Source organism: Schistocerca piceifrons, chromosome 5, assembly GCF_021461385.2.
Source record: "Schistocerca piceifrons isolate TAMUIC-IGC-003096 chromosome 5, iqSchPice1.1, whole genome shotgun sequence".
NCBI lineage: Eukaryota > Metazoa > Arthropoda > Insecta > Orthoptera > Acrididae > Schistocerca > Schistocerca piceifrons.
The window spans coordinates 106,335,897-106,359,419 of NC_060142.1; the positions used below are offsets into that span (position 1 = coordinate 106,335,897).

General features: G+C 44.2%; 1 protein-coding gene across 2 annotated transcripts in view; it reads left to right on the top strand.

Annotated features, from left to right (window-relative positions):
• Positions 1-23,523, top strand: part of LOC124798594 (cytochrome P450 6k1-like) — an 83,613-nt gene that overhangs the window by 49,455 nt on the left and 10,635 nt on the right. For both annotated transcript variants that reach the window (XM_047262061.1, XM_047262060.1), the window contains exons 4-7: positions 13,966-14,228; positions 17,282-17,481; positions 21,241-21,462; positions 22,944-23,195. In XM_047262061.1, the coding sequence (XP_047118017.1) occupies positions 13,966-14,228; positions 17,282-17,481; positions 21,241-21,462; positions 22,944-23,195 (937 nt within the window). The remainder of the gene's footprint in view (positions 1-13,965; positions 14,229-17,281; positions 17,482-21,240; positions 21,463-22,943; positions 23,196-23,523) is intronic.

The following is a 23,523-nucleotide window of genomic DNA, read 5'->3' on the forward strand; positions in this document are numbered from 1 at the left end:
TATAACTGCCATCTGGTTTCTGTACAAATTGTAAATAGCCTTACGCTCCCTGTATTTTACCCCTGCCACCTTTAGAATTTGAAAGAGAGTATTCCAGTCAACATTGTCAAAAGCTTTCTCTAAGTCTACAAATGCTAGAAACGTAGGTTTGCCTTTCCTTAATCTTTCTTCTAAGATAAGTCATAAGGTCAGTAATGCCTCACGTGTTCCAGTGTTTCTACGGAATCCAAACTGATCTTCCCCGAGGTTGGCTTCTACTAGTTTTTCCATTCGTCTGTAAAGAATTCGTGTTAGTATTTTGCAGCTGTGACTTATTAAGCTGATAGTTCGGTAATTTTCACATCTGTCAACACCTGCTTTCTTTGGGATTGGAATTATTATATTCTTCTTGAAGTCTGAGGGTATTTCGCCTGTTTCATACATCTTGCTCACCAGATGGTAGAGTTTTGTCAGGACTGGCTCTCCCACTGCCGTCAGTAGTTCCAATGGAATATTGTCTACTCCGGGGGTCTTGTTTCGACTCAGGTCTTTCAGTGCTCTGTCAAACTCTTCACGCAGTATCATATCTCCCATTTCATCTTCATCTACATCCTGTTCCATTTCCATAATATTGTCCTCAAGTACATCGCCCTTGTATAGACCCTCTATATACTCCTTCCACCTTTCTGCTTTCCCTTCTTTGCGTAGAACTGGGTTTCCATCTGAGCTCTTGATATTCATACAAGTGGCTCTCTTTTCTCCAAAGGTCTCTTTAATGTTCCTGTAGGCTGTATCTATCTTACCCCTAGTGAGATAGGCCTCTACATCCTTACATTTGTCCTCTAGCCATCCCTGCTTAGCCATTTTGCACTTCCTGTCGATCTCATTTTTGAGACGTTTGTATTCCTTTTTGCCTGTTTCACTTACTGCATTTTTATATTTTCTCCTTTCATCAATTAAATTCAATATTTCTTCTGTTACCCAAGGATTTCTACTAGCCCTCGTCTTTTTACCTACTTGATCCTCTGCTGCCTTCACTACTTCATCCCTCAAAGCTACCCATTCTTCTTCTACTGTATTTATTTCCCCCATTTCTGTCAATTGCTCCCTTATGCTCTCCCTGAATCTCTGTACAACCTCTGGTTCTTTTAGTTTATCCAGGTCCCATCTCCTTAAATTCCCACCTTTTTGCAGTTTCTTCAGTTTTAATCTACAGGTCATAACCAATAGATTGTGGTCAGAGTCCACATCTGCCCCTGGAAATGTCTTACAATTTAAAACCTGGTTCCTAAATCTCTGTCTTACCATTATATAATCTATCTGATACCTTTTAGTATCTCCAGGGTTCTTCCATGTATATAACCTTCTTTCATGATTCTTAAACCAAGTGTTAGTTATGATTATGTTGTGCTCTGTGCAAAATTCTACCAGGCGGCTTCCTCTTTCATTTCTGTCCCCCAATCCATATTCACCTACTATGTTTCCTTCTCTCCCTTTTCCTACACTCGAATTCCAGTCACCCATGACTATTAAATTTTCGTCTCCCTTCACAATCTGAATAATTTCTTTTTTTTCATCATACATTTCTTCAATTTCTTCGTCATTTGCAGAGCTAGTTGGCATATAAACTTGTACTACTGTAGTAGGTGTGGGCTTCGTATCTATCTTGGCCACAATAATGCGTTCACTATGCTGTTTGTAGTAGCTTACCCGCATTCCTATTTTCCTATTCATTATTAAACCTACTCCTGCATTACCCCTATTTGATTTTGTGTTTATAACCCTGTAGTCACCTGACCAGAAGTCTTGTTCCTCCTGCCACCGAACTTCACTAATTCCCACTATAATTAACTTCAACCTATCCATTTCCCTTTTTAAATTTTCTAACCTACCTGTCCGATTAAGGGATCTGACATTCCATGCTCCGATCCGTAGAACGCCAGTTTTCTTTCTCCTGATAACGACATTGCCTTGTATCCTATATATTGTTCAAATAAACAATATATAATCTATTACCTTGTCTACCAGAAGCTGTTTAAACAATATTCTATACACTGTAAATGATTTCCCACAAATTTCTTTAAATAAATAAACTATATTCTCTACCTCACTATGTATCCAATAAATTATTTTAATAAATAATAATCGACACATCACCTTGTCTGCCAGAAATTGTTTAGACAGTATTCCATGTATTGCAATTGCTTTCCCACCAAATAGCCAATCAATCAGTATTTCCAGAAGGGAGCGGTACCCACAAAGGGAAACTGTCCCACACAAAAGGTTATTGATTTAATTAATTAGTCAGTCAGCTTAATAGAGCAGAATGAGACTATTCGACTAACTCAGGCCTGAAAGTGTTCTTGTTTCAAAGAGGGTGAGGGGGTGAGGGCTGGGGAATTTCCCATAGGGGGAGGGTTAATTAATTTACCATTAGTCATTAATTTAATATCAAAGGTGTGCTTGTAATGTGAGGGGATTTCCCAGAGAGGTGGGAAAGGTGGAGGGGGTGGGCAGGGGCTTCTCAGAAGGATGGATTATCCACAGGTGGTCATAAATCTGTTAAAAGAACAATAGATTAAGGGGAGATGAGATGGTCATAAACCAGTCAAGTTTGTCCCTGAATGTATGTACCATGCAAGAACAGAGTGCGCCAGTACTTACATTATCCTACTACTCACATATCTGTCATGCACACACCCCAAATGAACGAGCCCCTGGAGAAATGTGTCACTCTTCTTTGGATCATCTCTCTCTCTCTCTCTCTTCTGATGATCCTACTTGGTAACAGCCCAGACCTATCAACAATACCTAAGAAATGGTCAAACAATAGTTTTGTAACCTCTACTTTCGTGGTTGAATTACGTTTCATTAAGATAGTCTCAGTAAATCACAGGCCTGGTGCCAGTCTATCCTACAATCAGTTTTCTATCGTCATTCTATTATAGGTCGAACCACATGGGTCTCTTCACTTAGTTCTGCACAATACGCTACATTTATTTACATTCAGTATCAATCTCCAGTCTCTGCACCAATCTTTGATCCTCTGCAGATCTTCCTGCATTTCGCTACAGTCTTACGGCATTACAATCTTCCTGCAGGCCACAGCATCGTTTGCAAATAGCCTCATGGAACATCCAACGTCATGCCCAAGACTAAATTCAGGGTGATTCTGCTAAAAGGCCACAAAGTGTAGCGAACAATACGTGAGAAATTAGGAAGTAAAAACGATTACGTGGGTATAGTGGAAATCTTAAACGATCTTTGACTCTGTAGGTTTCAGTCATTGAAAGCACCCCTAAGAACATACCAGATAAATGGGAATTTCTTGTCTATACACCTGTTTGAACTCCGACACTAAAGAGGACAGTGGGGTGGAGCACCATCACGTAGTGGCAACATTGCCCTTCACACCACCAAAAGAACATCCTCCTGCAGGATCATACGCAGGCAGTGCAGAATTCTGTACACCTCGCCTGTGAAGCGTTGATGTAGGATCACAGGTCCAACAAGGCAGTCGCCAATAATCGCCATCCTTACAATGAGGCTGACCTAGTGCTGCTGCTTTTATGGCCATGGTACCATGGGGATTCTGTGTAGCCACAGGTGTGGACTCGCTTCAAACAAACCAGTGAATACTGTGGTGTCACTTTCGATCTCGCTGTCTCCACATGCTCAGAGACCTCGCTAATTGGTTGAGTCTACACAACACGTTACAGGTGTAGGAAAACCATTGGCATTCTAAACAGCTTTCATTCGCCTTATTCCTACAAAATAGTATTATTATACCATTATTCCTACAAAACACTGGCAAGCTCAGATAATGATGATCACGCTCTCTTCCCTCGAAAGCAGTCAACAAAGGCTCAATACTATTGAGATGTGGCGACTGTGGTGGCCAGGGGAGATGTGAAATTCATCCCCTGCTCACAAAACCAGTTCTGGACAATACAAGCTGTGGGAATGGGGCAGTATCATCTCGCACAACATCATCATTGGGGAACAAGCATTGTACCTTGGGATGGATCTCATAAGCAAGCAGATTCTTTGCCTGTAATGCGACCTTGCAGAGGAACCATGGGGCCCATAGAGTAGTATGATATGGCTACTCAAATCATCGCTGAACACCCGCCAAGTTCCACACATGGGACACAAACTTGACCAAATGTTGGAGGAGGTTCGAGTCCTCCCTCAGGCATGGATGTGTGTATTGTCCTCAGTATAACTTAGGTTCAATTACTTTAATTAGTGTGTGAGCCTAGAGACTGATGACCCCATCAGTTTGGGCCCATAGTCCCCACCACAAATTCCAATTTCTTATGGCTCCATGATGGTACATTGTGTGCCACTGGGAATGGGGATTTTGGCTTGACCGACCTCAGCAACAGAGTCGTTAAAACCTCTATAAAACCCTCACTCTCAAGGTGTGCTGCGCTCTGCTGATGACATGCAACGTTGTTGAGGTGGAATGGTTGTCAGTGGGCAGCCACTGAGGAACTGTCGCACCTCAGTTGTATAAGGCTTATTCAGGCCAGTGGGACTTCGTGTGAGAGGACCCTTACTATTCTAGTTGCTCATGTGACCGAGGTGGAACCCTTGAAATTTTCTCCTCCACCACCCTAGCAGAACAGATGGGCCACTTGTAGCTATCAACACCCAGTCTCTACAGCGGTCTTATGAGGTGAGCCCCAACATTCTAGATTTCTTCAGGGTATGCCAGTCTTTTGTAGCAGAACGTATGCTTTGGCCCAGAAAGTGTTTTTCATGCTTAAACGAAGAGAAGGAAGCTTTGAGAAACTTATCACTCAAACCAGCTTAGAGAGCGTGGCAGATACTTTAAAATCTGTCAAGTGGATCCATAATGGGACACTGTTGGTCGAAACCTCTAGTTTCCAACAACTGAAAAATAGGCAGAACGCGAAAAGCCATGGATAATATGACACTGAAACCGAGCTATACACCACTCTGAACTACAGCAAACTGTTTTGTCATGTAGGGATCTGATGAGCATTGCTAAAGAAACATGAAAAGCTGAGTAGGCCCAAGAAGGTATTGGTGACATTCAGAATATCATACAAAGGATAGATGGTGATCTCATCAAATCCACTCTTTCAGCCTCACTTTCAGTAGTGTGAAGTTACCAATGTGAGTCAAGGCATGTTTTCTTCATGTAAATGTGCGGCCTTATCTATCCAAGCCAGTGCCCTGTTCCAAATGCCAGCGCTTTGGGCACAGTACACTGGACCATATGGGAGAAGCTACTTGGTAGAACCACCCACGAAGTAGGAGTTTCTTCTCCTTTGAAATGGTTAATTGCTTTTGGGATCACCCTGTCTGGAGTAGGGACTGCAGCATATATCTTGAGAAAAAGAAGGTACAAAAGTTTAAAACTATAAAGCGCATCGCGTATGGTGAGGCCAAAAGATGCCTAAGGCCTGCTGCCCCCATGTCCGCTACCTCTTTTGTTTCAGCTCTTAAAAAACCTTTACAGAAAACCAACGCTGCCATGCAAGGGGAGGTTGTTAGTGTCACCACTAGTACTGCGTTTGTCAACTCACTTCTGTTGAAACTCCTGTCACAGGAATTTCCCATGTGGTTGTTGACAGGAAACGCATTTTAAAGCATCATGCCCTGTATTACAGGGCTATATCCTCCATGGCAACGATGACTTTACTGGGAAATTAGACACGGGTCTATGTTTGTCAATAACATGCACCACTCCTTTTCCTCTCTTGGCTGCTGGCCTGCAGGCAGTTACAGTTGATATTTTGGTGTGTCAGATCACTGTTTGTTTGCTGTATTTAACTCCACAAGATGCAACACACACTGAGGCTTTCACAGATCTTATACAAAAACTAATCCAACCATTTTTCTCAGTGGGAGACTTCAATGCCCATAATTTACTGTAGGCCTTGACTTATGCTCGTTCTCAGGTTTGGGGTTTGGAGGATGTTTCCAGAGGGTCTTCCATACTGTCGGATCCATGCAATGGCGTATTGTATTTCTGTAGGTGAAAGTGCCAGGAGCAGGATGTCATCCACTTATGCCTGGCAATGGAAAGTATGGCTGTGTAGGCCCCTAGACCACAGATGCACTACTCAGTTAGTTACGGGCTATTGCCTCGCTGTTGAGGTACAAGTGTGTGGAAGAGGGTGTGGAAGAGTGACTGGGAGTGAGACAAGAAGCTGCATCCGGTAGAGCCCACAACGTGGACACGGCATGCCTCCTTCCAGCCACACAGGTGGGATGAGGTTTTCCTCACTCATCTTCCTATAGGACACAGCTCTCTAAGCGTGGCTTCTTGCTGTGGCGAGAGGACCCTTCAATGTACGGTGCTTGTGGCGTTCAGATCACTGTACGACACTTTTTACAAGACTCTGTTTTATTTTCAGACCAGAAGAGAGGGGCAGATATGCCAACAGACCTGCGGTCTCTTTTAAGTGACAGTCAAACGAATGTGTCAGAGATTTTGTGTTTCCTGAACTTTTAGGGAGCTTTTTTTAAAGTGTTAAAATGGTGAACAGCTCACCCAGGTTTCGTGTGGTTAGGTAGTAACTTTTCTCTAAGCTGTTATTTTATCTCTTCTCTCGTATTTTTTGTTTTACTTTCCGTTTCAGCATCTTTAAGGTATTTTACAACTGGCTGACCATTGTTTTTCGTATGTGGTCAGCAAGTCACAGTTCTCTATACTGTTATTTTAGCTGCTCTGTCGTTTTACCTAGGTGCTTCAGTCCGGAACCATGCTGTTGCTACGGCGCAGGTTCGAATCAAGCCTCAGGCATGGATGTGTGTGATGTCCTTAATTAGTTTTAGGTAGTTCTAAGTCTAGGGGACTGATGACCTCAGATGCTAAGTCCAATAGTGTTTAGCGCCATTTGAACCATTTCGTTTTATCTGTGTTTCCATCCGAGGTACACCACCTTTTACCTTCTCTCCTCTATATTACGGCATGTGAGATAGAGTGATTGTGTGGATCAACACGAATAAAGTAGGAGTGAGTGATTGAGTGTCGTTTTGTGGGTTTACAGTTTTAGATATTTTCCTCACATTCGTTTCTTTTAATATTTTAAGGAAGCTGATAAACTCGCCGCTGAGTGCCCTTGAACTTCAAACACACATACATAAGCACACACATTAGCTTCACTGAAGAGTGATTTTGGAACTCCACCTCGCACAGAAATTCCATGCTTATGGAGCTCCTTCCGCATCTTTTTTTTTTTTTTTTTTTTTTTTTGGTGCTAACAGGGTTTGCAAGTGCGCCATTCAATTTTGTAGGGACTTTTGGAGATGTTGTCTTCTTATTTTTCGTGAAAATCCTTCTCACGGCCTTCCGTCATGATCACTTAAACACACTTTACGCACGGTGTTATCTATCCGATGATGTAGTTCCTTTTCCTGTATGCGATTAAATCTTCAATATGATGCCTCTTGAAATACCAACCACTTCAGCCGCCTGCGTTATGGAGGCACCGACCGTGCAAGCACGACAGATTAGAATTCTCTTAGCTCCAACATAATGCACCTACAGCTACACAGAACATTGTTCAGGCCACGACTGACACGTGCAACATGTTGGGGACATTACAAATGTGCTGTTAGTGGTCAAATACAGCAATGAAACCTGTAGGCTTCGCTAGCATCTGCATTCATGTTAATTATTTTTTCCACTCGCTTCGGACTTTGCGCTCGACGAGAGATTCGCGATACGTGCATGCTAAGTAAAGGGCCAAAGCTGCATAGTAATTTCTGTAAAATCTAATTGGGATTCCATCCGCACCGGGCGATGTATTTGTTTTCATCTCTTTCAGTTGTTTCTCTGCCCTAGAGATGCCTATTTCTGTGTCCTCCACACGAGAGTCTGTTCGACTATCAAACGATGGTATGTTTGTACGCTCCTTCTTATGAACGATTTCTTTCTTTTTGTTATCTTCGACTGTTACAACAGATTGACCAATGGCTGACTGGGTAGAAGCCATCGACCAGCTTAGCCGTTTTACTTAGGACCAGAGTTTTCTTGGGTTCTCGGCTAAATCCTTTGCTGATGTATGACGGTGGTCGTTGTCGTATGCTTCGCCCATAGCTCTTTTTACCCACGCATACCTCTATTAACTATTGCCAGTCGTTATTCGCTCATTCTCTTTTGAACCGAAAGTGCAACGATCTTCGTTCCTAAACATTTTCCAAAGCTGTTGTTAAACCACGGTGGATTTTTCCGTCCTTAATCCACTTTCTCGGCATTGATCTCCAGAGCGCGATTTGCAAAACCGTTTAAACTTTGCCAATAATTCCTCCTCTACTTTCATGATATCAGTTCTAAATGGTCTCCACTCATTGTCTAAGACGGATGCTAGCAACTGCCTATCAGCTCCTTCTACCAAAAATACTCTCTTAACCATCTTGACTGATTTATTAACTTTAGTAACCATAGTCACACATCACAAGAGGAGGCGGTATACTTGGAAAAGGCCAGGAGATGCGGGAAGATTTCAATTAGATTACATCATGGTCAGACAGAGATTCCGAAATCAGATACTGGATTGTAAGGCGTACCCAGGAGCAGATATAGACTCAGATCACAATATAGTAGTGATGAAGAGTAGGCTGAAGTTCAAGACATTAGTCAGGAAGAGTCAATACGCAAAGAAGTGGGATACGGAAGTACTAAGGAATGACGAGATACGTTTGAAGTTCTCTAACGCTATAGATACAGCAATAAGGAATAGCGCAGTAGGCAGTACAGTTGAAGAGGAATGGACATCTCTAAAAAGGGCCATCACAGAAGTTGGGAAGGAAAACATAGGTACAAAGAAGGTAGCTGCGTAGAAACCATGGGTAACAGAAGAAATACTTCAGTTGATTGATGAAAGGAGGAAGTACAAACATGTTCCGGGAAAATCAGGAATACAGAAATACAAGTCGCTGAGGAATGAAATAAATAGGAAGACGAAATGGCTGCAGGAAAATGTGAAGACATCGAAAAAGATATGATTCTCGGAAGGACAGACTCAGCATACAGGAAAGTCAAAACAACCTTTGGTGACATTAAAAGCAACGGTGGTAACATTAAAAGTGAAACGGGAATTCCACTATTAAATGCAGAGGAGAGAGAGCAGAGAGGTGGAAAGAATACATTGAAAGCCTCTACGAGGGCGAAAATTTGTCTCATGTGATAGAAGAAGAAACAGGAGTCGATTTAGAAGAGATAGGGGATCCAGAATTAGAATCGGAATTTAAAAGAGCTTTGGAGGATTTACGGTCAAATAAGGCAGAAGGGATGGATAACATTCCATCAGAATTTCTAAAATCATTGGGGGAAGTGGCAACAAAACGACTATTCACGTTGGTGTGTAGAATATATGAGTCTGGCGACATACCATCTGACTTTCGGAAAAGCATCATCCACACAATTCCGAAGACGGCAAGAGCTGACAAGTGCGCGAATTATCGCACAATCTGCTTAACAGCTCATGCATCGAAGCTGCTTACAAGAATAATATACAGAAGAATGGAAAAGAAAAATGAGAATGCGCTAGGTGACGATCAGTTTGGCTTTAGGAAAAGTAAAGGGACGAGAGAGGCAATTCTGACGTTACCGCTAATAATGGAAGCAAGACTAAAGAAAAATCAAGACACTTTCATAGGATTTGTCGACCTGGAAAAAGCGCTCGACGATATAAAATGGTGCAAGCTGTTCGAGATTCTGAAAAAAGTAGGGGTAAGCTATAGGGAGAGACGGGTCATATACAATATGTACAACAACCAAGAGGGAATAATAAGAGTGGACGATCAAGAACGAAGTGCTCGTATTAAGAAGGGTGTAAGACAAGGCTGTAGCCTTTCGCCCCCACTCTTCAATCTGTACATCGAGGAAGCAATGATGGAAATAAAAGAAAGGTTCAGGAGTGGAATTAAAATACAAGGTGAAAGGAGATCAATGATACGATTCGCTGATGACATTGCTATCCTGAGTGAAAGTGAAGTAGAATTCCATAATCTGCTGAACTGAATGAACAGTCTAATTAGTACACAGTATGGTTTGAGAGTAAATCGGAGAAAGACGAAGGTAATGAGAAGTAGTAGAAATGAGAACAGCGAGAAACTTAACATCAGGATTGATGGTCGCGAAGTCAATGAAGTTAAAGAATTCTGCTACCTAGGCAGTAAAATAACCAATAACGGACGGAGCAAGGAGGACATCAAAAGCAGACTCGCCATGGCAAAAAAGGCATTTCTGGCCAAGAGAAGTCTACTAATATCGAATACCGGCCTTAATTTGAGGTAGAAATTTCTGAGGATGTACGTCTGGAGTACAGCATTGTATGGTAGTGAAACATGGACTGTGGGAAAACCGGAACAGAAGATAATCGAAGCATTTGAGATGTGGTGCTATAGACGAATGTTGAAAATTAGGTGGACTGATAAGGTAAGGAATGAGGAGGTTCTACGCAGAATCGGAGAGGAAAGGAATATGTGGAAAACACTGATAAGGAGAAGGGACAGGATGATAGGACATCTGCTAAGACATGAGGGAATGACTTCCATGGTACTAGAGGGAGCTGTAGAGGGCAAAAACTGTAGACGAAGACAGAGATTGGAATACGTCAAGCAAATAATTGAGGACGTAGGTTGCAAGTGCTACTCTAAGATGAAGAGGTTAGCACAGGAAAGGAATTCGTTGCGGGCCGCATCAAACCAGTCAGTAGACTGATGACCAAAAAAAAAAAAAAAGTCGCTATGACGACATCACGGTCATTAATCCCTGTCTCTATACTGACACCGTCGATAAGGTCAGGCCTTTTGAAGCTACAGGGTCTAAACGTTAAAGTCACCTCCGGCTAATATGGGATGATCTGAGTATTTCCGCGATACTGAGCATAGACAGTCTTTGAATGACTCTAAAACTGTTACGGCGTAATCGTATGACCGGTAAAAACAGGCAACATCTACCTTGGTTTAACCTAGATCTGTTACACGCACCCAAATAACTCCACTGTCACACTCAAAATCGATCTCATTAGACACAATATTTTCGTACACTGCAATGAAGACTCATCCTAATATGCCAACTAATCTCTCTTTGCGATACACCTTCCGTGACTCGTTAGAAATTTGAGAGCTTTCTACCTTGGGTTTCAGCCAACTCTTATTCCTGATTATAATTAGTGTCCGACAGTGTGGGAATCAGTAAATTCGCGTACTTTCCACGAATACTTCGACAATTTACTGATAAAATTTTGACAGTAGCGTGTCCTTACTGTGAACCTGGTCAAATTTCGTTACCTGAATGTCCACTGGCGAGTGTTCATCCAAGTGCCTCAAATCACGACCGAGCCTAAAAAATCCACATGTGCACTCCATAAGTACTCTGCTACTAGAGTAGCTGCTTCGTCTACGTAGCACACCCCTGGTCTATCAGGAGGAGCCTAAGCTCTCCACCCAATAACGCAGGTCCAGAAAATCTACAGCCAAGACCGTTACAGAGTCAACGAAGACTTTTTTTGGGACCCTCCACTCAGTTCCAAACCAAAAGACCCCGACCAACTCTGAGAACAACGGTGCTTGCACACCATGCGTGAGGCTAGCAGCCTTCACCACCTCTGCCAGCTGCCCATATGAACTGAGGACGGCCTTAGAACCCAAGCAGCAGACCTCACTGGTGCTGACATAAGCGTCCTGTACTCTCGATAGCCGCAGGCAGGGCCTCGCATGCAACTCAGATGATGCCTCACAATAGACACACCGAGTGCACTCTGGCTTTCTTTTTGGTCTTGAATGTTATTTACTTAGGAGGCTTCATAACGCACCAACATTGGAGCTCCCAATAACTGGCAAACGCTTCACCCCGTGTGCCTGACCAGACCCTCCTGAAGGAGCCAGTCACAGGGTGAATGGGCGAGGCCAAATGGCCAGCCTCCATACTGACCCTCCACCTGGAGCAACGTGAATGCATTACAGCCCGCCACTCAGCCTGCAGCGATGACGGATCACCCCGTTGGGTCCACTTGGAGATGCCTCAGTGGCAGAGCCTGTGAGCTAAACAAGAGACACCTGAAGTGTCCTATGTCATATGCCAGATGCTCCGCCATTGCTGCATCTCAGGTAGCAGCCTGAAGATGCCTGACCGTACCCAAAAGCTGCTTCAGCTGTTTACACACTATGGACAGCTCCTCCTGCATCCACACACAGCATGCGGGCGTCCTTTCCATCCCAGCACTACTAAGAAAACACAGAAAGAGCTAAATATGTAACTTGATGTAGCAGGCGAGTGTAGGAACCTGACTGGGCTGAAACACACTGTTGCTGGTTCTTCAAAAGAAACAAATGAATAACAACTGCGCCACAGGCAGCCTGAATTTACACTTTAAGCCTGTAACTGTCTCCTGCTACACATCTGCAGACAGCAAGCTTACCTATTTAACTATTTCTGTGTTTCCTTGGCAGTTTAACTCTTAAGTTGCAAGCACGTCTTTCTTTTATTTTGGGAGGTGCATATATACATGCACATATAAATGCATTTACATGTATGTATTTATGTGTATCTGCATAAATATACACATGGATATATGTATATGTGCTCTTTGAGGCAAAAAACGACGCACCATGAAGGAATTATCCAAATGGGATGGAAATTAGTAGATGTGATGCACATGTAGAGACAAACTTCGTGTTCTGCCTTACGGCAGGTGTTGTCTAGGGGGAAGCCTCGTCAGAGAGGTCCACTACATGATCGTCTAGGGAAGTAATTCCAGTGGTGGTTTCCTGTTGCCTTCCACTGATGATGATGAAATGATAATGATGACAAAACAACACCCAGTCCCTGAGCGGAGAAAATCTCCGACCCAACCGGGAATCGAACCCGGGCCCCTTGCCGTGACAGACCACCGTGCTGACCACTCGGCTATCGGGGCGGACCATGTAGAGACAAACAAATAATTTCAGAAAAATTGAAAGATTTATTCTAGAGACAGGGCACACTGAGCAAGTCAATAACGCACTGGTCCGCCTCTGGCCCTTATGCAAGGAGCTGTTCAGCTTGGCACTGGTTTACAGGGTTTTTGGGTGTCCTCCTGATGGATATCGGGTCAAATTTTGTCCAATCGGCGCGTTAGACTGTCGAAGCCCAGAGATGGTTGGAGAGCCTTCCCTATAATGCTCCAAACATTCTCAGTTTGGGAGAGATGGATGATTGAAGTTCCAGAACCATGGGTGGCCTGTGCAGTGAACCAACGACAGAACCGTGCTTCAGAGGCAAGGCTGTTGGTAGTACCACCTGCGCGTGTCGCATGTGGTACAGGTAGTGCCAGTTATCATGGGAAATGTCCGACATGGTCGTCTGGCTTACCCTAAGCTGATGGGCCATGTGCCTGGTGCTGATACCGCGGCCACTGTCAGAAATCCCTTCTCCAGTTCAAGTGCATATACCTCCCTCAGAACGCATTTCTGGCCTTATACCTACATTACTTTTTTTGTCCCTTATACCTGCAGGGATTGCGTCCTGCAGTTTGTCCCCATCTAGCAAGATCGGTCTGTACATTGTTAACAGTACTGATCCTATAACATCTTCAGAGGTACACCAGAAATAAACATCAATACTGTTGATTTAGTACCGTTAAGAATAAAGAATTAAGTTATTTCTTATAAAAAAACTTTAATCCAGTTACAAAAAAATGCAAGTTTGCTGAAACACTCTTCTCTATTATGGACACTGACGAAGTGTATGGACCGAGCGAGGTGGCGCAGTGGTTCGACACTGGACTCGCATTCGGGAGGACGACGGTTCAATCCCGCGTGCGGCCATCCTGATTTAGGTTTTCCGTGATTTCCCTAAATCACTCCAGGCAAATGCCGGGATGGTTCCTCTGAAAGGGCACGGCCGACTTCCTTCCCCATCCTTCCCTAATCCGATGAGACCGATGACCACGCTGTCTGGTCTCCTTCCCCAAAACCAACCAACCAACCAACGAAGTGTATCTGTGTCTGTGACAGACGATCCAGGACTGCGGGCAAGAGATGGTGGACGTGATTGGGGAGATGGTGGACCGCGGGGAGTCGGTGGAGGTGCGCGAGCTGATAGCACGGTTCACCACTGACGTCATCTCCTCCGTCGCCTTCGGTCAGGAGTGCAACTGCCAGCGGAACCCAGACCACGAGTTCCGGCAGTGGGGACGCAAGATTTTTGAGCCTTCTTGGCAAGCAGGCATCGCTTTCGTTCTGAACTTCGTCAGCCCAACATTAATGGAGTATGTAAGGTGAGACCTGCAACGCTCCGTTCCACCAGACGAATCACTTTGATATGAGGAGCCTCAAGGCGCAATGGATAAGAGTCTGGTACCATGCTCCAGAGGGTACCTGTTCAAATCCTCACCCACTTACGCAGATTTAGCTTTTCTGTAGTTTCTCTATATCCCTTAGGGCAAACGTCAGAAAGATTCCTTTAGAAAGACACGTCTGAAATCGCTTCCCAATTCAAGCTTTCGTTTCGTCTGTAGTGTCTTGTTTGTCAATAGAACATTAAATCCTAATCGTCCTCTTTCAGAGCTTGGATGTGATGGACAACACCCTTCATATCATAAACATAGCGCATCCCTATTGTGTTGCTGCCGAATTCACTTCTCAGGGTCTCAAAAGTAATATTTTGAAGTTACGTCCATTCCACGACGTCTTCATGGACTATTAATGCTTCTATACACTAATCGTGGGGATACTGGACTTGCTCGAAAAAGTAAATTCTTATGGCTTTGCACTACTTCGCTGAGTATCGCTGCCTACAGGGTGTTTTCATGACAGTGGTCCAAACATTCAAGAATGATGCCAAGAGCACGTCTGCCAGTTTGAGATTCTAAAAACAGCCAAACCAACAGTTATGAAGTCAAAAAGTGTTGTGGGATAACTCAGCCTGTGGAACGTGAGAACCTACAAATCTTTGTTTGTACAAAGCAATGAACTCAACTGTTCTATACTTTGTGGTTAACATCATGCAGTCATTGAATATATCAGGAGAGTGAAACAAGCAACTTTCACTCATTTTACCATTTCGTGCGCTCTTAGAATATGACCGTATTGATGTTCAGTGGGGTTCCTCACTTGAAATCTTTGTTCAACTATATGTAGTCGGTCACTTTGGTGCGCTAACTTCTTTGAAACGAGAGGTTATCTCTGGCGATTACCTCCATGGCGCCGCGCGGGATTAGCCGAACGGTCTGAGGCGCTACAGTCATGGACTGTGCGGCTGATCCCGGCGGAGTTTCGAGTCCTCTCTCGGGCATGGGTTTGTGTGTTTGTCCTTAGGATAATTTAGGTTAAGTAGTGTGTAAGCTTAGGGACTGATGACCTTAGCAGTTAAGTACCATAAGATTAACATACATTTGAACATTTGATTTTTGATTACCTCCATGGGCATCTGTGACTGGAAAGTGTCGTACTTTCTTATCCATCTTCTTGGGCATCGTCAAATTCGCATCGACCGATGTGCAGCACGACGGAGTGCTACGTTGTTGCAATTACCGTGCTCAAAGACGATTTATCTTTTTCATTTCGATCTTTCCGATTACAAGTCACTAACTGTTCTTCGGCAGTGGTTCTGCTAAAACTGTGTTGAAACAAACAGCTGCAGTCTTGGGGCGTAACTGGTGAATGATCAGAACATGGCCCTCAAGCCACCCTGGTGTTACAGTAATTGCTTTTCTGTTCTGATGATTTTGTCTCACCACGGACAAGGCATGGCTGACGCCATTAACTTAACGACCGAGAACAGAGGCGTTTGCGTAGAGTTGTAGTGCTAACAGAAAAAAAAGACGGGATAAAATAACCGCAGAAATCAACGTAGGACGTACGACGAACGTATCCGTTAGGACAGTCAAGCGAAAAGTGGCGGCAGACAACCGACGCGAGTGTCTTTGCCAACAGCAGGACATCGCCTGCAGCTCCTCTCCTGGGCCTGTGACCATATTGGTTGGACCCTAGACGACTGGCAAACCGTGGCCCTGTCAGATGAGTCCCGATGTTAGTTGTTGAAATCTGATGATAGGGTTCAAGTGTGGCTCACTCCCCACAAAGCCATGGTCCCGAGCTGTCAATAATGCACTGTGCAAGCTGGCGGTGGCTTCGTAATGATATGGACTATGTTTACGTGGAATGGACTGGGTCCTCTGCTCCAACTGATCCAATCACTGACTGACAGTGGTTATGTTCGGCTACTTGGAGATCATTTTCAGCCTTTCACGGAGTTAACAAACAACGAAGAAATTTTGATGGACGATAATGTGCCATGCCACCAGGACACAACTGTTGGCGATTGGTTTGAAGAACGTCCTGGACAGTTCGAGCGAATGTTATGGCCAGCTATCGAACGTTTATGGGACATAATGGAGAGGTCAGTTTGTGTAGAAAATCCTTCACTAGCAACACCTTCGTTGTTATGGACGGCTGTAGAGGCTTCCTCCTTACATAATTTTCGTGTATGAAGTCACGTTCATCTGGGGCAGAATGCTCAACGGATGTAGGAGTTATATGTCTCTACTGGTCTCGTCGCCCATGGGTTTTTAAAGCCTACTTTTCCTTTTGCGTCCTTCACAATAGAATGCACACGCTAAAGTCATATACATCCTCTGAGTACGTTTGCCATTCTCCCTGGTGATGCACTTTTCATGGTCAGTAATGTATTAAGAGATCGCTAAAGGAAAGAAAACTGCCACATGAGTTCACCATAATCGTCCATGAAATCTCCAACAGCCGACGTTTGTTTATAGTTATCGGCATTACCTGAACACTATCAACAGGAATCTGCTTGGATTGCGTCCATCTGCCGATTAGACTTTTCTTGACACCACACTATGGAACAAATGGACATAGGCTTGCTAGCAGTCATGTGGCAGCACACATCGTTCTTCCTGCCACTGTAGTACGAATGGTTCACAGTCTTTTCTCGCTTCTTGTTAATCTTCACAAACTAAGTAACTTGTCTCTTACATTGGCCACTGTATATAAAATGTGGGATATGTTAGATAAGTAATCTCCTTCCACAGTGGAAAAGGAGGAATTGTTGATAGAATCTTTGCTTTAAGCCGGTCGGTGTGGCCGAGCGGTTCTAGGCGCTACAGTCTGGAACCGCGCGACCGCTACGGTCGCAGGTTCGAATCCTGCCTCGGGCATGGATGTGTGTGGTGTCAGGTTAGTTAGGTTTAAGTAGTTCTAAGTTCTAGGGGACTGATGACCTCAGAAGTTAAGTCCCATAGTGCTCCCAGCCATTTTAATTTTTTTTTTTTTGCTTTAATAATAAACAACTGTTATATTTCTTTTCTAGAATCAAAGGAGGAAGATCGGATGTCAGCAAATATTTCCAGCAGATGGTTGCAGACACTGTCGCTTACAGAGAGAAGAACAACTTTAGAAGGAAAGACTTCATGGACCTTCTCATTCAGCTCAAAAACAAGGGATACGTCGACCCTGACAAAGGAGAGACAGTGGAGAATGGACAGCAGAAAGGAGTAGGCACCACCGACAGTAAGTTCCTCTTCTTCTTTTTCTCGTTAGTGTTTACCTGCACACACAGTGCCCTCTCTTTCTGAAGGCCTTCTTCCTTTTGTGCCTTTGTACCGATCGGCGCAGGGTCGGCACATACATTTACGGATTTAGAGCGGTTACCACATATCCTTCCTGTCATCATACCATTAGCCCTCCAAGACGAAATATTTGCTCCTCAACTGTCTGTTTGTAGTGATGTTCACATAAAAGTGAGCAAGGTTTTTAAACGTTTGCGAACCGTACAACTGAGGCAGGAATTGGGTACCAGCCCGTTATTCACCTAGACGAATGCGGGAAACCGCAAAAAAGAACCACATCCAGGCTCCCCAGCACACCGACCCTCGTCATTAATCCGCCAGGCAGAAACGATCCGGGACCGCCGCACCTCCTATCCTGGTATCAACGCCATAACGTGCACGGCTATCCGAACAGGTGGTCTCTGCCTGACAGTACAAAGACTTCGTTACATGACAGTAACTTCATCATATTCTCTGTGTGTCTACGAATCACATAACTGATGATTGTGTCTTCTATTGTTTGTGAGTCGTGATTCCGTAGTTTGTATGAGAACTTGAGTGAAATAAAGAGATAACCCTAAACCCTCAATTTAATAAGAATTAGGGTCGTTGCGTTATCTGTTGTGGTTTCGAATGCAGGACATGCTAGTAATGAGTACCACTATAAATTACAGCCTACTAGATAAAGTGCTTTGTCTCACTGTATTTATGATCTTGACTTTGAATGTAACAAGACATATAACATGCAGAAAAGCAACATACTTTCTTGTGGGTTAGTACTTCCTTCTACTGACCCCTTCCTATGTGGAACCAGTTTAGCATTCAGTTTAACTAAAATTAAACTCCGTCCGATCAGGCCTTGGACGACCCAACGGTACCGACCGGCCACCGTGTCATCCTCAGACGACAGGGGTCACAGGATGCGGATATGGAAGGGTATGTGGTCAGCACATCGCTCTCCCGGCCGTATGTCAGTTTACGAGACTAGAGCAACTACTTCTCAATTAAGTAGCTCCTCAGTTTGCCTCACAAAGACTGAGTGCACCCCGCTTGCCAATAGCGCTTGGCAGACCGAATGGTCACCCATCCAAGTGCTGGCCCAGCCCGACAACGCTTAACTTCGGTGATCTGACTGGAACCGGTGTTGCCACGGCGGCAAGGCCGTTGTCGTTCGGTTTAACACATGTAGGAATCCTCCTATAGCAATAAGCAGACATTCCAGAATATCAGCTCAACTGTTGTTAATGGGTCGTTAATTCTCTCATGGCTCTGCACACCTTGCAATCTCCCCGATATATTTGTATCTAAATTAGGTATTAATACCTTCAGCTGCCGACAGGCGTTGATATACATCAATGGGGACAGATGAAAATGTGTGTCTTAACCAGGACGCGAACCCAGGAGCTTCTGCTTACATGGCAGACGCTCTATTCATCTGAGCCACCTACGGCACAGAGGATAGTGCGACTGCAGGGACTATCTCGCGCATGCCTCCCACGAGACCCACATTCTCGCCGTGTACACTACATTCGTAGTGTCCCATCCGAACACTCTCATTACTCGTGGATGACATTCTTACCAAGTCCCGTAAAACTTCAAGGAATATGTGAGCATCCGCACAGAAGAAGGAGGTCATGGCCGGTATTGCCAGAACTATATACTTGTATGGATATGGTGTCTGTTCTTTCGGACATGTCCGAAAGAACAGGTACCATCTTCAGATATATATAAATAGTTAAGGCTCACCGGCCATTTGACCATCTTCTTCTGTGCGGATGCACAAACAGTGCCTCAGCTCTTACGGGAATCGGCAAAAAGCCGCGAGTAATGAGTACAATAGGCAGGGGCGCTATGAACATAGTGCGGGACAATAAGTTGGCAATGTGGGTCTCACGGGAGGCATGCCAGAGGTAAGTCCCGGCAGTCGTAAACTTCTGTGTCCTCGGTGGCTCAGATGGATAGAGCGTCTGCTGTCTAAGCAGGAAATCCCGGGTTCGAGTCCCGGTCGGGGCACGCATTTTCAACTGACCCCCTTGACTTATGTGCCGGCCGAAGTGGCCGAGCGGTTAAAGGCGCTACAGTCTGGAACCGCACGAGCGCTCCAGTCGCAGGTTCGAATCCTGCCTCGGGCATGGATGTGTGTGATGTCCTTAGGTTAGTTAGGTTTAAGTAGTTCTAAGTTCTAGGGGACTTATGACCACAGCAGTTGAGTCCCATAGTGCTCAGAGCCATTTGAACCATTTGAACCTTGACTTATGTCAACGCCTGTATGCAGCTACGGGTATTCATTTCATTGTAATTCCGTTCTAACAAGCTGCATGGTCACTCATGGTATCTGTTCTTTCGTAAATGTCCGAAAGATCAGATACCACCATATATATATATATATATATATATATATATATATATATATATATATATATATATATTGCAGAATCATTATAGTGTCACCAACATACAACTCGGACAAGGCCCACAATGAAAAAATGAGTAAAATGTGATCTCGTACTGAGGCATACAGACAGTCATTTTCCCCTGCTCAATTTGCGAGTGGAACACGAAAGGAAAAGACAAGCATTGGTAGAAAGTACCTTCTGCGCTGCACCATACGCAGCTTACATACTGTGTACGAGGGTCGTTCAAAAAGTAACGCCCCACATTTCTTTTTCTCAGAACATACTTATTATTAGGAGTCAGAATTTGGTGAGAATATACATCAACATGTGTTGTCTATGTCCTATTTTTCTACGTAATCTCCATCACGTTCTATGGCAGTACGCCAACATTGTGGAAGAGCATGTATTCCCTGCTGGTAAAAGATCTTGTCCGGTAGGCATAGCCGTGTTTTCACTGCATGACTGGTATTCTCATGATATTCAAAGTGTAGAGACAATTGTCGAGTTGTGACTCGCCGGTCGATGCGAATAATGGCATCCGCACGATTCAGCATGTCTGGAGCAGTGGCTGTGACAGGACGTCCCGACCGCAGCTGATAATGGAGCTCTGTTTCTGCATTTCCTGAGTCTGCGCCTCTCTCTAGCCATCGCTCAGCTATACTCCATTCAACTGCAGCATCGCCATACACAGCGCACAAACGTCTTTGGATGTTCGCCACGGTTTCTTTTTCTGCACACAAGAATTCAATAACAGCTTGCTGCTTGTCACGCGAGTCGTATGTAGACGTTATTTTGACGCTGTAATACAGCTCTCCCACCTGCCAGAATGGTTCAGAACTTCACCCGCGCACAGACATCAAAAGTGAAGCAGCAACAAGGACGTTTGTGTATGCATATTAATGGCTTTTTAAAAAAGTGTGGGGCATTACTTATTGAACGACCCTAGTATGTAGATACAGAGAAAGAAAAGCCTTTACAATCCGACAGCTGAAGCTACTACTTAGTGTCTTGTTGCCAATAATGCCAAATGACCACCCCATTCTTTATGGCTGAACACATATTTCAAAGAAATTGTACAAGTTTCAAGGGACTAATGCGAAATAATGAAACAACTGATACATTTACTACCTCGCTGGCAGCGCTAGCATGTCTGATTTGGTTAACTAAATATGGTGAAGAGTACAATTTCAGACTCCAAAAACATTCCTTTTTGTTTTGGTACACAGTCTTCGACAATGAAAGTATTATATAATTCAATGATATTCCCTTTCACATTTCACGTTTTAGTCTTTTGTGACTTTTAACTTTCTTTTATCTTTGTATAGAGTTGTCGATGGATGACTTGGCAGCGCAGGCGTTCGTCTTCTTCGCTGCAGGCTTCGAGACTTCTTCAACAGCGACGAGCTTCACGCTTCACGAATTGGCGCTCAACCCTGACATACAGAGCAAGTTGCAAGATGAAATTGACGCCGTGCTCGAGGAAAACGGCGGTGAAATTTCCTACGACGCCATCGGCAAAATGACTTACCTCGACAAGGTTGTATCTGGTAAGGAAAATCTATCTTCAGTTTCAATTGGTTTGCTGTGCGAACCTTCCACATCGTGGACTGTCATCATTCACGTTAGGAGAGTCAATGGGTTCACCCACACACTTATTAGATGGCGGAAGACGGAAGGAATAAATATCACTAATAAAAATTCTGCGAACATGGAATTCCTTGGAGACTGTACTTTAACTCCGATTGAAATTCTTGAGGAAGGGTTTCACCTTTGTTCTTGTTCGAGGAAGCATCCCGGCCCCAAATTAAACGGATTAAGAGAAACAATAGAAGCTGATTTCAATAAACTGTCGAGATTTTCGAATTTACGGCTTAGTTAATCTAAGGAAAGTGGTGGTTACGATTGAGACTGTGCTCGACCCATCTGAGAAAGTCAGCTAAAGCAGCTGCCAAATTTGGTTACGATTCAGACTGTGTTCGACCCAGCTAAGAGCTCAGCTAAAGAAGCTGCGGAAATTTTGCGTAAAATTACAGTAATTTGTACTCTGCCTCTATCCAGAGATTCGCAGCGTTCAGTGCTAAAACCCCGTATCGATTAAATTACAGTACCAACTACAAAAAACCGACCTTTTCGAAAATTTACGTTTTTCAGGAAAGCGGAAGAACGTTGTAAATCGTTGTATGTAGTCGTGTTCTCAGTTACATTTTGACGGGCGTACCTAAAACATTGCTATACTTCGTTCATCATAAGAATAAACCTGATGTAAAAAAAAAAAACCAGAAGCGCGATGATTGGTCAGCAACCATACCTCTCGTACACTTATGTTCCGGTCTTGGAAGCTGGTCCAACTTATGTATTATTTATCTCATTGCTGTCACTGTAAGTGAAACTTTAAGACAGTCTGATGTTTTAACACTCATCAACGTTTTTTCAATCATATGTTAGCTAAGTAATTTTTATTTAAAAATCATCTACAGCCACAGTCTCTGTACTGTTGTGCTCTGATTGTTAATACGTACTATGAAAATGGATGACTCTGCTTCCTGGTGGATCTCGCACCTTCTGACTCCCAATGAAGGACGCACACAGTGAAGCAATAGGTGGATGATGCGTAAAGCCGGCGCATTGAACGGAGATGCGGAGATCATGTTGAAAAATACGGTTTCGTAGCGAAAGGAGTGGGGAACAGTTTGAATCCTGAACAAAACCAACCTGATTTCAGAAAGAGAGGGTGCTGCACTACTTATTGAACACCCTACGAACTTAATGATAATGATAGCCAATGAGTGCCAGCAACAATCGGAAGCAATTCATAAGTCTCTCTCGCCAACGCGACACTGACTTTGAAGGCTTAAGCTCTCGGCTAGTTCTCCGTCAGATGTTCAACTCCGCATAGGCCGGTGGTACTCGATTCGTAAGTAGCCGATTCGAGTACCTACCGCCCTCATACTGTTCGTGATCACTTTCTCGAATCAGTTAAGCGCATTTCTGTCTTTCAGTATTTAGATTTTTTTCATTTCGGTTCCAGAGTCTCTCAGGAAACACCCACCAGCAGCAGTACTGAACAGAGAGTGCAACCAAGACTACAAGATTCCAGACAGCGACGTCGTTCTGGAGAAGGGAACTCCAGTAGTGCTGTCTGTGCTGGGCCTCCACCACGATCCCACGCATTTCCCTGACCCCGACCGCTTCGACCCTGAGAGGTTCTCCGAAGAGGCCAAAGCTAAGCGCCACCCCTATGTGTACCTGCCTTTCGGGGAGGGACCACGCATTTGCATAGGTGAGTACTTAGTCGTCTGATGGCTGCATTAAGTTGCATTGTCACCTCATGGTAGCACAGGCTGCCAGTATGACCATCTTATACCGACTTTCGTATGGCCGATCGTGTACTGTTGTGTTCTGCAATGCCGCTCGCTCTATGGTCACAGAAGAGATGTGATTCACTGCCCGGAGCCAAACTTGTCGACTGTCTCAATAAGACTTGTGTTGCTATATACACTGTTTTCTGAGCTACCCTTACCTTACATCTTCATCCATACTCTGTGAACCTCTGTGAAGTGCATGGCAGACGGTACTCTGTACCAGTTTCAAAAGCTTTTTCCCGTTTC